The 15213-nt window shown below is 51.6% G+C and overlaps 1 protein-coding gene across 1 annotated transcript; it reads left to right on the top strand.

The window, feature by feature from the left end:
- Nucleotides 1–3219: 3219 nt before the first annotated feature.
- Nucleotides 3220–9489, top strand: RIIAD1 (regulatory subunit of type II PKA R-subunit domain containing 1). Its single transcript, XM_053368950.1, has 4 exons — nucleotides 3220–3388; nucleotides 5784–5860; nucleotides 6452–6498; nucleotides 9140–9489. The coding sequence occupies exons 1-4, from the start codon at nucleotides 3251–3253 to the stop codon at nucleotides 9211–9213; spliced, it is 336 nt and encodes a 111-aa protein (XP_053224925.1). The 5' UTR covers nucleotides 3220–3250; the 3' UTR covers nucleotides 9214–9489.
- Nucleotides 9490–15213: the final 5724 nt, after the last annotated feature.

Here is a 15213-nt window from a genome sequence, read left to right as displayed (position 1 = left end):
TGCCAGTTTCTCCTTTCCTCCTTTCCAAAGGTCGCGGCTCTACCCAGAAATCTCAAACCAAAAGTCATCTTGGCGCAAAATATCGACTCTGGAGTGCGTGGCCTTCTTGCAGGCAGCTATTTCGGGCCCTCCTCATTTTCCCACTTTCCCTCTTTTAATTAGAACCTGGGGGGGGCGGACGCCTCTCTCCATCCCTCTCTCTTCCCTTCCTCATCCCTCCACCTGACATTCACTTGAAAGAAAATCTTCCCTACAGGTTAAAAAAAACAAAAACCACAAGGCGGGGGGACGTTAATATATCCAGGAGAGTGAATTTGGCAATGCTGGCCAAACCACCACCCCCCCACTCCACCTGCCCAGAGATGCTGGCTGGTTTGTGAGAATTTCTTCTTGAACACTCACCAGACGGAGGCCTTGCTTACACACCCTTGCCAAACCCCATGACGCTCCAGGGGGCAGCCGTTGCCAGCTCCTAGCCTTGCTACAGGGAACCAGGCAGAGGGCCTTCTCGGTGGTGGCGCCCGCTCTGTGGAACGCCCTCCCACCAGATGTCAAAGAGATAAACAACTACCTGACATTTAGAAGACATCTGAAGGCAGCCCTGTTTAGGGAAATTTTTTATGACTGATGTTTCAATGTATTTTTAATCTTTGTTGGAAGCCACCCAGCGTGGCTGGGGAAGCCCAGCCAGATGGGCGGGGTACAAATAAATTATTATTATATTAACCCTAACCCCCCAAACTTGAAGCATGGGAAGTCCCAACAAAAAAATTATAATTTAGGCAGAATATTTGGACTATTTGAAACGTATTTGTAACATTCAATGTGATTTGATTGGATTGTTAAAATGGGAAACTTAATAAAAATGTTTTTTAAAAAAAATAAATTATTATTATTATTATTAATTATTATTATTATTTATTCTTATTCTTATTGCTGCAGTGCCTTGGTGCTGTCCTCACCTCTTTACCTGCCCCGCTCGGAGCATTGCAAGAACGCAGCCTCAGTTTCCCTTACGGTCTCCTCTCTGGGCAGTAAGGCAGCTCAGGGGCAGAGGGCGTGCAGGTGGCATGGCTTTGGAGTGAACCCCTGGTGGGGTATGATGAACTCCAACAAAAAGCCTGTCGGAAGATGCGATGCGATAGAGAAGGGAAGCTTCTGAGCATGGGCAGAGTGCCCACCTCGCCAAAGGGCAAGAATGAGTTGCTGGGTCGGCCTGCACCACAATTTCTCTTTCTGCTCACTCTTTCTGTCTCGTTTTTGTTTACCTTAATTAACCAACGCTGATATCCCGTTCAATTTTCGTGCCCTTGGTGTGGGGAGAGAACTTTGGAAGGTTGGTTTTAACCTTTCCGCCGCCATCAAACCATTTTGCTGCAAGTTTCTCTTCTCAGTTTGCCTCCACCCCTCCACCCCGCACTCCCGCTCCTTGGCCATTTTCAAGGGAGGACCTGCGGCCGCTTGGAGAAAATAAATCTATTTATACAACCGCACAGCGAAACGAAAGAGGCTTCAGATAGGACTGGGAGGCTGCCAAGGCCCTGAGGGCTAGAGAGGCTTAAGATAAACTCACGGGTCAAAACACTAACTGCCAGTGCCTGCCCAACACCCAGGAGGCTCACGTGCCTTTCCCAGCTGCATTCAGGCAGAAATCCAACTGGTGAAGTTCTCTCCCCCCCCCAACTGCACCCGGAGAATTCCTGCCTGTGTTAAAGGCACAGCGCTTGTGCCAGCTCTGCTGATTGTGTTTACTTCTTCACCTTATTTATTTGTCGACTTTCTTACCCTTCGTCATCTCTCAATCTCACCTGCCTCACAGGGTTGTTGTGCGAGTGCAGAATGGGCAAGTAAGTGGGAGAGAGAGCCAGGTATGGCACACCTTGAGCTCCTTGGAAGAAAGGTGGGATATCAATGAAATGCCATATTTTTCGCTCCGTAAGACACACCTGACCATAAGACGCACCTAGTTTTTAGAGGAGGAAAACAAGAAAAAAAATATTCTGAACGAAACAGTGGATGTAAGATTTTTGTGGTTCATGCTGTGGCCACAGAGATGTGATTTGACGGTGAGTTTGGGGTAGCCCAATGCAAGAATCCTGAGGATCCATGTGGATCCTTGCTTTGTAACCACGTTTTTGCACCATTGTGGCCCCAGGCAACAGCGGATGCGTGATTTTTTTTGGTGCAGGCTGTAGCCATGGACATGCTATGTGATCTGATGGTGAATTTGGGGTGACCCAATGCAAAAATCCTGAGGATCCATGGGTTTTTATCTACCCCCTCCCAGGCAGCCTCTGCTAGCGTCCCTTATCTCCTTCCCAATCGCTTGCCGATCAGCTGTTTCCTTTCAACATTCCCTTCCCTCTGGTTTGCCTTAGTGTCTTTTCCTTAGCTGGAGCAGTTTTTTGCTCCTCCTTTTCTTCTAATTTCTCTCCTTGTTGCTTTCGTCTTCCTGTTTCCCCCCTTTGCAAATTTGCTGTCTTTACCTCCCCCCTCCCAGGCAGCCTCCTTTATCGCTAGCGTCCCTTATCTCGCTCCCGATCGCTTGCCGATCAGCGGCTTTGTTTCAACACCCACTTCCCTCTTTAAAAAAAGAAAGCATGATCTGCTTTTTGCCCCTGGGCAATTTGGCTCCAGGGACCACACATTTGCTCCATAAGACGCACAGACATTTCCCCTTTTTAGGAAGAAAAAAGTGTGTCTTGTGGAGCAAAAAATACGGTAAATATTACTAAATAAAGAATAATTTCCCCTGTCTGCAATCATTGGTGGTTAAGAAGCCCAGGAAATCTGGGGTCTAGGATTTTTCTCTCTCTCTCTAGGTTCTCTTTTGTGGATTCTCCCATATAGAGAGGGTATATTATTGAAACTGCATTTACTGCCTGAGGTATAAACAGCGCATACCCTGAAGGAAGGAAGGAAGGAAGGAAGGAAGGAAGGAAGGAAGGAAGGAAGGAAAGAAAGAAGGAAGGAAGGAAGGAAGAAGGAGAAGGGGAGAGAGAGAGAGAGAGATGGAAGGGAGGAAGAAAGAAAGGAGAAGGAGAAGGGGAGAGAGAGAGAGAGATGGAAGGAAGGAAGGAGAAGGAGAAGGAGAAGGAGAAGGAGAAGGAGAAGGAGGAGGAGGAGAGAGAGAGAGAGAGAGAGAGAGAGAGAGAGAGAGAGAGAGGGAGGGAGAGAGAGAGAGAGAGAGCCTGCTTCCCGAGGAATCTGGCGGGGATCCTGACATGCGTCTCTGTGTGTCTCTGTCCCCATGGCAACGCCAGCCGCCTGCCTGCCTGCCTGCCTGAGCATGGCGCTCCGTGACATGGTGGACTTGGACTCCGGCCTGCAAGGCCAGGACTGGGGGGCCCTCAACCCGGAGCAGCAGATCAAACTCTCCCACTTCAAGGTGGGTCAAGGGGAGGCCGGGGGGGGCAGGGGGGGCCCTTAGAAAAGACCCACAAAGCTTGGCGCTGTAATTCCACTTTCCCAAGGCATGCTGGGAGTCTGGTTCACGCTCCCCGCAAAGGGGCTTCTCTCGTGGTTCGGGAGGGGCAAAGCGGGTTTGGAGAGGATGGGCAAGAAATAGGGATAAAGCGGATGAAAGGCGCGAAGATGGGGAGCAGGGGGAAATGGGCGGTTTAGTTTTGGGGTGTGCAAAAGCCACAGCCCCCTGGAGAAGTTGCTTAGCATAATCACATTGTGATTATGATTATGATTACTATGATTAAACCTGTTTCTTTCAGAACAAAGTTTTAAATAACTGCCTGCTTCGTGTTGGCTTCTTTTTGTTGTTCTCTCTCTCTTTCTAATATCTATCTATCTATCTATCTATCTATCTATCTATCTATCTATCTATCTATCATCTCTCATCTAATCTATCATCTCTCTGCCTTATCTGTCTTATCTATCTGTCTGTCTGTCTAATGTCCAATACAGTGTACCTCGGGTTAAGTACTTAATTCGTTCTGGAGGTCCGTTCTTAACCTGAAACTGTTCTTAACCTGAAGCACCACTTTAGCTAATGGGGCCTCCTGCTGCTGCTGCTGCGCTGCTGGAGCCCGATTTCTGTTCTTATCCTGAAGCAAAGTTCTTAACCTGAAGCACTATTACTGGGTTAGCAGAGTCTGTAACCTGAAGCGTATGTAACCTGAGGTACCACTGTATCTCTCTCTCTCATCTTTATCTATCTATCTATCTGTCTATCTATCATCTTTTGTCTTTTTTTATGTGATGGTGCAATTTGGAGCGGGATTGACTTTATTTTTCCAGTGCAAAAGCTTTGGGTATTTGTCCATTTTGGGCGAGCCTCTGGGGCTGGTGTTAGCGATGGCTGCAAACTTGGATGGCTTTTAAAGAAGACTAGGCCTGCTCACAGAGGATACAGCTCTCGGGGGTGTGTGTGGCTGCAAGTGCTCATCAGCACTCTACACATGCTCAGAGGTACTTATTTTGCACTCAAAACACTTGCCTGCAATTAGTGGTGATCTTTACAGGTTGGGCTGTGCTGTTACATGGCTACTGCTGAGATATGACAGGCAGCTGTTACCTGTACTTTCTGGAAACAATTGAATACATTTTTATTTTATTTCCAAACTGGATAAAAAGATCTCTGCTTTGGCTTTTCTTTGCTTACCATCTTCAAAACACTCTCTCTCTCTCTCTTTTTTAACGATACGACGGCAAATCGCCTTGAGACATGAATGTAAAAGCAGATTCGTAAATTAATAAATCATCGCCATCCTTTTAAGTAGACGCCCTCCCCGGTTTGCAACTGCGTCGGGATTGTTTTGAGATATTTTAATTGCTTTCTCGTTTGTGCAGTTGCTGCCCTGGGCCCCTCTGGGAGGAAGGGTGGGATATAAATTTAATAAAATAAAACAAAACAACCACAACCACCATAAAAGTTAACCGAGGCCGTATTTTAACTGTGACACGTCCCGGAGAGGGTAGCCTGGAGTTACGTCTCGATACAGCCAACATGAGGGAAAAGAGGAGCGCCGTGGCACCATCAAGACAAAACAGATTTATTGCGGCAGACGGTTTCATGGACTGGAGCCCAGCACATCAGGCGCATCCAGTCCGCGAATGTTTATGCCACAATAAATCTGCTAGTCTTTAAAGGTGCCACATGGATTTTTGTTGTACATTTTAATGGGCCTCTCTGCAAGCTAAAGGTGTCTATATTATTATCGGAGTGGGTGGGGAGGATCCCTGTGGTCCTGATTTTCTGGGTAGTCTATCCCCTGCCCTTATTTTCCCCTTTAAGGAATGTCTTACTAAAATAGCTCATGCGGACTACAAGCACCATCATCCCTGACCATTGGCTGTGCTGGCTGGGGCTGATGGGCATCAGAGTCAGAGAAGATTGCTGAACTATAATTCACACCCCCTTGGCCGCTAGCCGTGCTTGGGGCTGTTGGGGCTGTAATAAGTTACCTCCCACTGATTCTTCAAGACCAACTTCGTTGGACTGGTCATGTTATGCGGAGGCCTGATAATCGTCTTCCAAAGCAAGTACTCTATTCCCAACTTAAAAATGGAAAGCGTAATGCTGGTGGTCAACAAAAGAGGTTCAAAGACTCTCCCAAGGCAAATCTTTAAAAATGTAGTATAAACACCGACAACTGGGAAACACTGGCCTGCGAGAAATGGGTTGTGAACAGTCTCCTTCAACAGCTACCAGGCTTTTAGCCATAGCCTGCAATAAGATTTGGAACTGAGAAAAACCTCGCCTCCAAGTCAGGACAAATGTGCTTAGATGCTCAGATCTTAGCTTCTTCACGACCCTTTCCTCCCCCCAGATAAACACCAGGATCGCTAACGAGAAATACCTTCGTGCGCACAAGGAAGTGGAAATGCTGCTGTCAGGATTTCTCAGGTAAGTTTTTCGACTTCTATGACTGGCGGCGGCAGCGGGGTGGGGGTGCGGATCAGCCTTGGAAGAATCAGCTGGCGATCCACCATTTCACTGAAAAAGTTCTTTTAATTTACAAGGTGCCCAGGGTATTTCTTGAGAGGCTGCAGTTCACCCTGACGGAAAAAAAGTTTGGCAATTTCCCCCCACCTCGCTTTCCTAGCTGCCTTGCTAATTGCTTTATCGATTCCCAATGAAGGAACCGTTGTAATTACGAAGAGGTCTTCTTAATTGTTATAAATATTTCCTCGGCCCTGTGACGGTTGTACGTTCTTGTTCCTTGTTTTTAATATAAAACTCCATCACACACACACACACCCAAAGGTGAATGCAGATGTAAATTAAACGTTTCTCCCCGGTTGCTAATTGGCTTATTGATTCCCAATAAGGAAAGAGTGATTTACCAATTTGTCTTGCGTACCTTTGACAAGGACTTACAAAATCAACAGAGAGGAGAAAGGGGGGGGGACACACACAATCAACTGCTTAAAAAACTCCCTTTTAAAAGTCTTTTTTCCCCTGTCCACCTCTCTCTCCCATTCTCCATGTTTCCAGGGAAGTTCTGCTGCAAAGACCAAATAATATTCGGGAGTTTGCTGCTGGTAAGAGTTTCATTTACTAGCCTTACATATTGAGAGATTTTACTTTTTCACATACCAGTTGTTGGAAGGAACTGGAGGGGAGTATTTTCTTGTGCTTGAATCACGCAGGTTTCCTGCAGGCATCGGGTTGCACAGGATGTTCAAACGGAAGGGCCGATGGCCTGATCCTGCAAATGCTTTCTATGCTATTAAGAGCAGGTAGCACAGGAGCGTCTGGCGATGGGGTACCTGCAGCCCTCTGGAGGCTGTTGGGACTCCCAGCACCCCCTCATCCTTGGGCACCCATAGGTGTCCTCCGCCCATCCCTGGCCTCATGCGTGCAACACCCATGCAAAAGATTGTGGAGTCCGCCCCTGGCCATTACCTCCACAGCTGGCAGGACCAGCTTCTTTGAGATGGCACTGGGCGTCACGGAACGCCCACAGACATTTCAACTGTGCAGGGGAGAGAACTGTCATGGTCCGGTTCATGGGCGATTGAAGTCCTGGCTGGGGACATCAGAACCGGGGGCAAGATGGCTGGGGGGGGGGTAGCAGGAAAGGAAGTCCAGAAGCCAAGAGTTGGAAGCCAACAGTCCGAGGGTCAGAGAGCTGGGAGTCACGAAGTCAAGGGTTCAAGGGTCAGGAAGCAAGGAGTCACAAAGTCAGGAGTCCGAGGGTCAGGAAGCAAGGAGTCACGAAGTCAGGGGTCCGAGGATCAAGGAGCAAGGAGTCATGAAGTCAAGGGTCTGAGGATCAAGGAGTCAAGGAGCCAAACGCAGCAAGGCAGGGAATGTGTTGCTGTGGCAAAGAGCCGAAGGGAAATGCTGACCTTATATCCCTTCCCAGCACTTGCCATCAGGTGCTGTGAGTTACTAATTGGCCTCACCTGTGCGGCCACACCTTGCCTCTCCAGAACAAACTTAGGAAGGCCCCAGTCCTGGTCACAGGGCCTGGCTCCTGCACGCACACCTGACAAGAACCAAGCGCACCTGAATGTTTCTGCGCGGAGACGATGTGCGCTTGAGCTTCTGCCGTGTACCAAGGAGGGTCCCACCTTCCCGATTCCCATCCCTTGTAAATCAGCATCCCTGCTTTTCCCTTTCGAGAAATTTAGCTAAGAGTGACCAGCACTGTTCTCCTTCAGGGAACCCAACCCGTGGCCTTCTGAAGGCTGATGGATCCCAGTTCCCAACTAGCCCCAACCACAGGAATGATGGGAACTGTAGTCCCAAGAACAGGTTGGGGGCCACGGCTTCCCCTGGAGTCCCTTTCCCTCACGACGACACAGGACCCACCTGAAAAATCAAGTTTTTGGAAAGAGGAAGGGGGCTCTCAAAGCGCAAGGGGCGCCCAACTAACAACCCAGCCCCGTCAGAAATCAAATATCAGGAGGGAGACACTGTTTGCAGAAGGAATATAAACCGAAGTCATTCCAACAAGGGCTGATGGGCTGGTCCCCTGGGTTTTCGTGAGGCGTGGTCCGAGTCCAGTCCAAGGTCGATGGTGCAGTATTGAGGCCGTCCGTCAAAGCTGAAGCTGTGTCCAAGGCAGGGAGTCGGGTGAGGTCAGGAACTCTGGCAGAAGAGCAGGACAGGGTGCAGGCAGGAACTGGCTACCAACAACATTGCTCCCACAACTTGGGACTGGGACTGGCTGGCTTTTATCTGCCCCGAGGCATAGGGCGGCCCCGATCCTCAGGTGACTCGCCTCTCCTGGCCTGGAGGCGAGCCCTCCTCCTGCGGGAACTTAGTTCCCTCCACCTCTCTGCCCTGAGCCTCTGCAGCTCAGGAGAGGCTGGAGGGTGACCGGACCCAGAGGCAACCTTAGATTCCTCTGACGGGGCTGAGAGTGGAGCACCTGCAGGCAATGGGTCCTCCATCACCTCAGGGGCCAGAGCAGACTCAGCTGGTGCCTGCACCTGAGGACCCAGCACAGGTGAGGACCCTCCAGGCTCAGGCCCCAGCCCCGGCGCAGCTGGTTCTGGAGGCGGGGAATCCTGTGCAGGCTGGGATTCCTCAGGTTCAGCCTCTGAGTCTGAATCCCAGGCCATCACAACTGATGCTCTGGCACTGGGAATGGCGCTCAGGAATGGCCAGAGCATGTAATACTCTTTGCTGTCGGGTCTGTGACAAAGAGAACACCCCGTACAGATGGAGCCATTCTATCATGGCTGGGGTGGATGGGGACAGAACAGGAAGCCGAGGCCTTTCTGTCCCTTTCTACTCTGCGCCCTGGAGCTTTCATGGAGGAGCATGAATGGATGAGGCAGGCAGATCAGCCTGGGGGCTCCATGCGGCCCCCAAACCACTCTCCCTGGCCCTTGGGGAGCTCTCGCCAGGCCACGTCCCTCACCAGCCCTGCCCCACAGATTCCTTGCTTGTTTTTCTCTGGCTGGGATGTGCCCTCTCGGGCCAAGGGTGGGGAACGTCAGGAGCCAGATGCGGCCCTCCAGACCTCTCCATCTGGCCCCTGAGAGTCTCCCCAGGCAACGCTTCCCTTCCACAGCCGCACACGACCGGAGCGCTTTTGCTTGGCTGGGATATGCCCTTGAATTCTTGAGGACGCCTTGGTGCACCTTGGAGATGCAATAAATCTGTTAGCGGCCCCAGCTTCCCTCTCTTTGGCGAACCTTCTCGTCTTCCTTCACTCTCTCCTCCCAGACTACTTCACCAACCCGGAACTCCCCAAGAAGATCAAGCAGCAGATGATGGAGAAACTCAACGAGGCTGTCTAAGCGACGCCTCGCACTCAGGCCCCTCTCGGAGGACGCAAACTCTTCGCCTTTGGACTTCCCATCACAAATGAACAGACCTTCCCCTGGAAATGGGTTGTTTGCGACTCGCTTCTGCTCAAGAGAACCTCTGAAACCAACGTCCACCAACTTCAGTGGGTCTCCTCAGAGCAGGAGTGTGGAGCGGACAACCCAACTCTCTTACTCTTTGGTGTTTTAATTTAACCTCTTCTCCTCCGGGTCCGGAGGGGAGAGAATAAAACTGGACTTCCAAAACAAGGGTGATGTTGACTTCATTTGCCACGACAATTATTTGCTTGGGGATTAAAGGTGTAAGGCAGAGTGTAAGGTTAGAACAGGGGTCAGCAAACGTTTTCAGTAGGGGGCCGGTCCACTGTTCCTCAGACCTTGTGGGGGGCTGGACTATATTTTGAAGGGGGGGAAATAAACAAATTCCTATGCCCCACAAATAACCCAGAGATGCATTTTAAATAAAAGCACACACTCTACTCATGTAAAAACACGCTGATTCCCGGACCGTCCACAGGCCGGATTTAGAAGGTGATTGGGCCGGATCCAGCCCCCGGGCCTTAGTTTGCCTACCCATGGGTTAGAAGGTATACCTTTGTAAAAGGAAGTATGCCATCCTAAGTAGCCTTCCTCGGGAGTAAGGCCACATTCACTTTAAACAGCAATACCACGGTTATGGCTACCCCAAAAAAAATTCCGGGAGCTGCTTTTGCACCCTAGTCAGAGACCCCAGTTCACCTCAAGGAGCTACAACTCCCAGAACTACTCTGGGAATTGTAGAACTAAGCTGCATGCCGGTTTCCTGCTCAGTCCACTTTTGCCCAGCGTGGATCCGGAGTTAAAAAACCCCCCTCTCGTTTCCTCTTTGGTTCACGTAGCTGGTGCCTGGATACCCAATGAACCCTCTGCTATTTGTGACGCATGTTCTTTGAGGGATGTGCTTTGATAGCAGGCTCAAGCGACAGCAGGGCCTGGGCAGGGAGGGCAGGGCCTTTAGGATACCTGCAGGATACCTGTGCCGCAAGGACGTTAGTTACGAAAACAAGGTAGTGTTGGGAAATGGGTGGCGAGAGGCAGAATTCGCTTAGCGGTTTGAGGAGTCGAGGGCAGGATGAGGGCAGACAAGACAGGGGAACGCCCTCGTAAATCACCCAGAGGTGTGATTCGGCTGCCACCTGGTGGTGCCAAACAGGAAGAGGGGGGAAATTTACGTTGTCAGGGCTGTAAAATGAATAAAAATAGCAGCCAAACTGTGAGGAGGTAAACACCAAGAAAAAAGGGGAGGTGAATCTCTGCTTCATTAGTGCAGATTGCCCTTCCCCTCTGATCACAGCTCTCCAAGACTCCTAAGAAAATAATAATAATAATAATAATAATAATAATAATAATAATAATAATAATAATTTTATTACTTATACCGCATTTGGCTGGGTTGCCCCAGCTACTCTTGTGTCTGGGCCCTGAGCTCTCACTAGGGTCCCAGATGGCATTTGTTTCATTATTTACCGTATTTTTTGCTCTATAAGACTCACTTTTGCCCTGCTAAAAAGTAAGGGGAAATGTGTGTGCGTCTTACGGAGCGGATGCAGGCTGCGCAGCTATCCCAGAAGCCAGAACAGCAAGAGGGATTGCTGCTTTCGCTGCGCAGCGATCCCTCTTGCTGTTCTGGCTTCTGAGATACAGAATATTTTTTTTCTTGTTTTCCTCCTCCAAAAACTAGGTGTGTCTTGTGGTCTGGTGCGTCTTATAGAGCGAAAAATACAGTATATCCTGCTTTCCTATTGGAACAAAGCTGCTCAGAATTTAAGAAAGGGGAGAGGGCAATGGTGACCAAGAACTGATGGCCACCCCTCTGGTTCCACTGGTCAACCTCTGGAAGAGCCGGTGTAGCAGTGGAGCAATGCCAGGCCAGGACTCTGAGTGACGAGGGTTCAAATCTGCACTTGGCCATGAAGTTCACTGCGTGCAAGCCTTTGGCCCTATCTGAAGGAGCATCTCCACCTCCATCGTTCTGCCCGGACACTGTGGTCCAGCGCTGAGGGCCTTCTGGTGGTCCCCTCATTGCGAGAAACCAAGTTACAGGGAACCAGACAGAGGGCCTTCTTGGTGGTGGCGCCCGCCCTGTGGAACGCTCTCCCATCAGATGTCAAAGAGAACAACAACCACCAGACTTTTAGAAGACATCTGAATGTTTGATGCATTAAAAAGGTAAAGGTAAAGGGACCCCTGACCATTAGGTCCAGTCGTGACCGACTCTGGGGTTGCGGCGCTCATCTCGCTTTATTGGCCGAGGGAGCCGGCGTACAGCTTCCGGGTCATGTGGCCAGCATGATTAAGCCAATTCTGGCGAACCAGAGCAGCGCACGGAAACGCTGTTTACCTTCCCGCCAGAGTGGTACCTATTTATCTACTTGCACTTGGACGTGCTTTCGAACTGCTAGGTTGGCAGGAGCAGGGACTGAGCAACGGGAGCTCACCCCGTGGCGGGGATTCGAACCGCCGACCTTCTGATCAGCAAGTCCTAGGCTATGTGGTTTAACCCACAGCGCCTTTAATGTTTTGTTGGAGGCCGCCCAGAGTGGCTGGGGAAGCCCAGCCAGATGGGTGGGGTATAAATAATAAATTATTATTATTATCGCTTCGTCTCAGCCTGACCTACCTTGCAGGGTTTTTGGGGGCACTACAGAGAAGGGGGAGAGCCCTGCATATGCCGCCTTGAGCTCCTTGGAGAAAAAAAAGATATGGAAGAAATTCAATAAATAAATGCTAAATGGCTGGGGAGTATCTACAGGGGATGGGGAAGAGGCAGTAGGCCACACAATGGCAGGAGAACACTGCAGGGATAGCTAGCATGGCTTCTTCCAGATATTGTTGCCAATGGTCAGGCATGCTGCTAGCCACAATGGCTGTGCCCTTCCTCTCCAGTCAGAGGCACGCTTCCCTTTGAGGCGACTGGTTGGCCCCTGTGAGAACAGGAGGCTGGACCAGATGGGCCATTGGCCTGATCCATGAAGGCTCCTCCTGTGTTCCTATGCGATGGGAGTCCGGCAAGATGTAGAGGACCGAGGGTTAAGGCACCCCTGAGCTAGCTGAGGACAGGTGTCTAGACTGTGGAACGGACTCTCTCAGAAGGCAGCGGACTCTCCTTCGCTGGACGTTTTTCAGCAGAGGCTGGGAGGCCATCTGTCAGGGATTCTTGGCCTGCAAGGGGGTTGGACTGGATGACCCCCGAGGTCCCTCCTGTGCTGTGCCCGGGGGTAACCTGGGTAACAAGGTCCAGGTCTGGTCCCGTGCCAAGGGTTCTGCGAGGAGTCAGTCCGGCAGGGCCAAGGCAGGAAACCAGGCAAAGTCAGGCACAGGATCACAGGCAGGTTCTGGCAAACAGCAACGTTGCTCCTGCAACCTGGGGCAGGTCCGGCAGCCTTTCATCTCTGTCGGGGGTAACGGCCGGTCCTGATCCCCCGGCGACTCACCTCCCTGTTTCGCCCGAAGGCGAGCACTCCTCCTGCGAGTACTCACGTCTCTCCTTCTCTCAGACCTCAGTCTCTGCAGCTCAGGAGATGTCAGTGGGTTACTAGACCCAGAGGCCGCCTCAGCCTCCCCTGACCCAACCGCTAGTGGAGCAGCTGTAAGTGATGACCCAGCTGGAGGCAACAAGGGAATCCCCGCATCTGGAGCCAGGGCAGGATCAGGCCCCTGACTCGGCCCAGCTGGTGTTTGTTGCAGGGGAACCTGTGCAGACTGGGACTCTTCAGAATCAGGCCCCAGACTTGGTTCAGCTGCCGCCTGAGGCAAAGGATCTGGTGCGGACTAAGACTCCTCTGGCTCTGAGTCCATCACACCTCCCAACTCTACCATTCTATGACCTTCCAGGTGCTGTTAGGATTCCCAACTCCCAGCAAGAGCGACGGAACTGGGGGTCCAACCACATCTGGATGGCACCACGCTGACCGACTGCGCTTCACAGCAAAACCAGTGTGTGTGTGTCTTTACGGACTCGCTAGCGGATGGCCAGATATTTGCATCCCAGCTGGGAGATCAACTTCCCACATCCGTCCCATTAAAGGACGAGACAGGGGTCAGTGCGCCACACCCTCTCCCTCCACCAGCCCCCCCCCCGTCCTCTGAGCCGCCTTCCCCTCCCTAGCTTGGAAGAATCATCCTCTGACATTATCTCGGGAGTCACCTTGACGAGGGGGGACGTCAGCCTCGCCATAACTGATGGGCCTTCTGCGGCAAAGGGCCGAGCGCCTCTGTGAATATTCATGGCTGTGTTCTGTCTCCCACCGGCAGAGAGAGCCCCTCCGCCGGCCCACGTAAGGGGCTTAATGACACTTTTGGCAGCTTCCCCTGCTTTGCTTTTAAGAGGGAGGAGGGGAGGACGAAATAAAAAGCTTTCCCGGCTATCTTCCCCGCGGGGAGGACGCAGCAGCACGCCCACACTTTCTTCCTGCCCGGGCCGCTCCAAGCGCTTCGCGGCTAAAGTGAGCGAAAGCTTGTGCTTCCCCTCTTGGGAGGGAGGGTGTTTTTTTAAAAAGGAGGAGGCAGAGGGCCCCATCCATCATCTGAAGGGCTGGCTCCAAAGGCACACCGCCCCAGGCGTGAATTATTCCAGGGCGCGCTTCAAATGCCATTGTTCATGCCGAAGGTGCGCAATGCTGTAATTAATGGTTGTGGAGGAGGAGAGACGCAGACCCGAACGGGCGAAAGTCCACAGGCTGGGCCGCCAGGTGTCATCCAGGATGGAGCCATCGGTTCCGTCTCCTTTTGCACGACCCGGGGAAGGGGTTGCCAAGGCGGCAAAGTCTCCTTGGTGGCAGGACACACCGCAGAGGGAGATGGGTCGCTGCTGCAAGTCCTTCCAAGAGTTCTGTTCTCGAAAGGTTTGAAACTTCAGCTGGGGCACAGCTCAACCCACGCAGACTGCCAGCAGCTCCCCAAGGTCTCATTCAAGGATCCCAGCCCTATCGGGAGGTATCATGACACAATGACCCTAGCACCTTCTGTATGCACTGAGCGACGGTGCTTCCTTTAAAAATAAAGCAAGATCCCAATTCTCACAACTCTGGAAACATGATTCTGATGATGCATGGGTTTCTCCAATCCACAAGCGCCTCTTCTCTAAAAGGTAAAGGGACCCCTGACAGTTAAGTCCCGTCGCAAACGAATCTGGGGTTGAGGCGCTCATCTCGCTTTACTGGCCAAGCGAGCTGGCGTTTGTCCGCAGTTTTTCCGGGTCATGTGGCCAGCAGGACTAAGCCGCTTCTGGCAAAGCAGAGCAATGCACGGAAATGCCTTTTACCTTCCCACCGGAGCGGTACCTACTTATCTAGTTACACTGGTGTGCTTTCGAACTGCTAGGTTGGCAGGAGAAGGGACCGAGCAATGGGAGCTCACCCCATCGCGGGGATTCGAACCGCCAACCTTCTGATCGGCAAGCCCTAGGCTCTGTAGTTTAGACCACAGCGCCCCTCCTCTAGCCTGCTCCTTTTCCTGGGTTTCTGCCCTCGCAACTCGTTCTCCTCCTGACCGTCTCCCTGTTTTCCCTGGGACCTCTCCCTCTTCAAACCTTCCCGTTCAAGCCTTCTTCCACCTCTTTGCTGGGATATTCTACCAGCCCCGCCCCTCTAGAGGAAACCGGGGGAAACTCAGCCAATGGCAATTGACAACTGCCGCAGCGTCAGGGCAAGCACGGCCAATGGCAAATCCGTAAGCTTTAGGGTCAGGGCAAGGCTCGGCCAATGGCAGATCAGCGGCTCCCTTACGTCTCCACACCCTGCGACCAAGGCAATCAATGGAGGCCAACTCCTCCATCGCCATCACAAAACCCTTTCAGTGCTTTACTATCCAGATGCCCTTGGACATTAAGAGAGGAGAGACGCAGAGTGCCTCAGCGGCCGATCTCCCTCCGACTCTCCCTCCCGGTCCACAGAACAGGGATCTTGGCCGAACTGACTCACTGCAACCAGGAAG

Source organism: Podarcis raffonei, chromosome 16 (genome assembly GCF_027172205.1).
Source record: "Podarcis raffonei isolate rPodRaf1 chromosome 16, rPodRaf1.pri, whole genome shotgun sequence".
NCBI classification, from domain to species: domain Eukaryota; kingdom Metazoa; phylum Chordata; class Lepidosauria; order Squamata; family Lacertidae; genus Podarcis; species Podarcis raffonei.
This window is presented reverse-complemented; position numbering and strand designations above follow the sequence as displayed.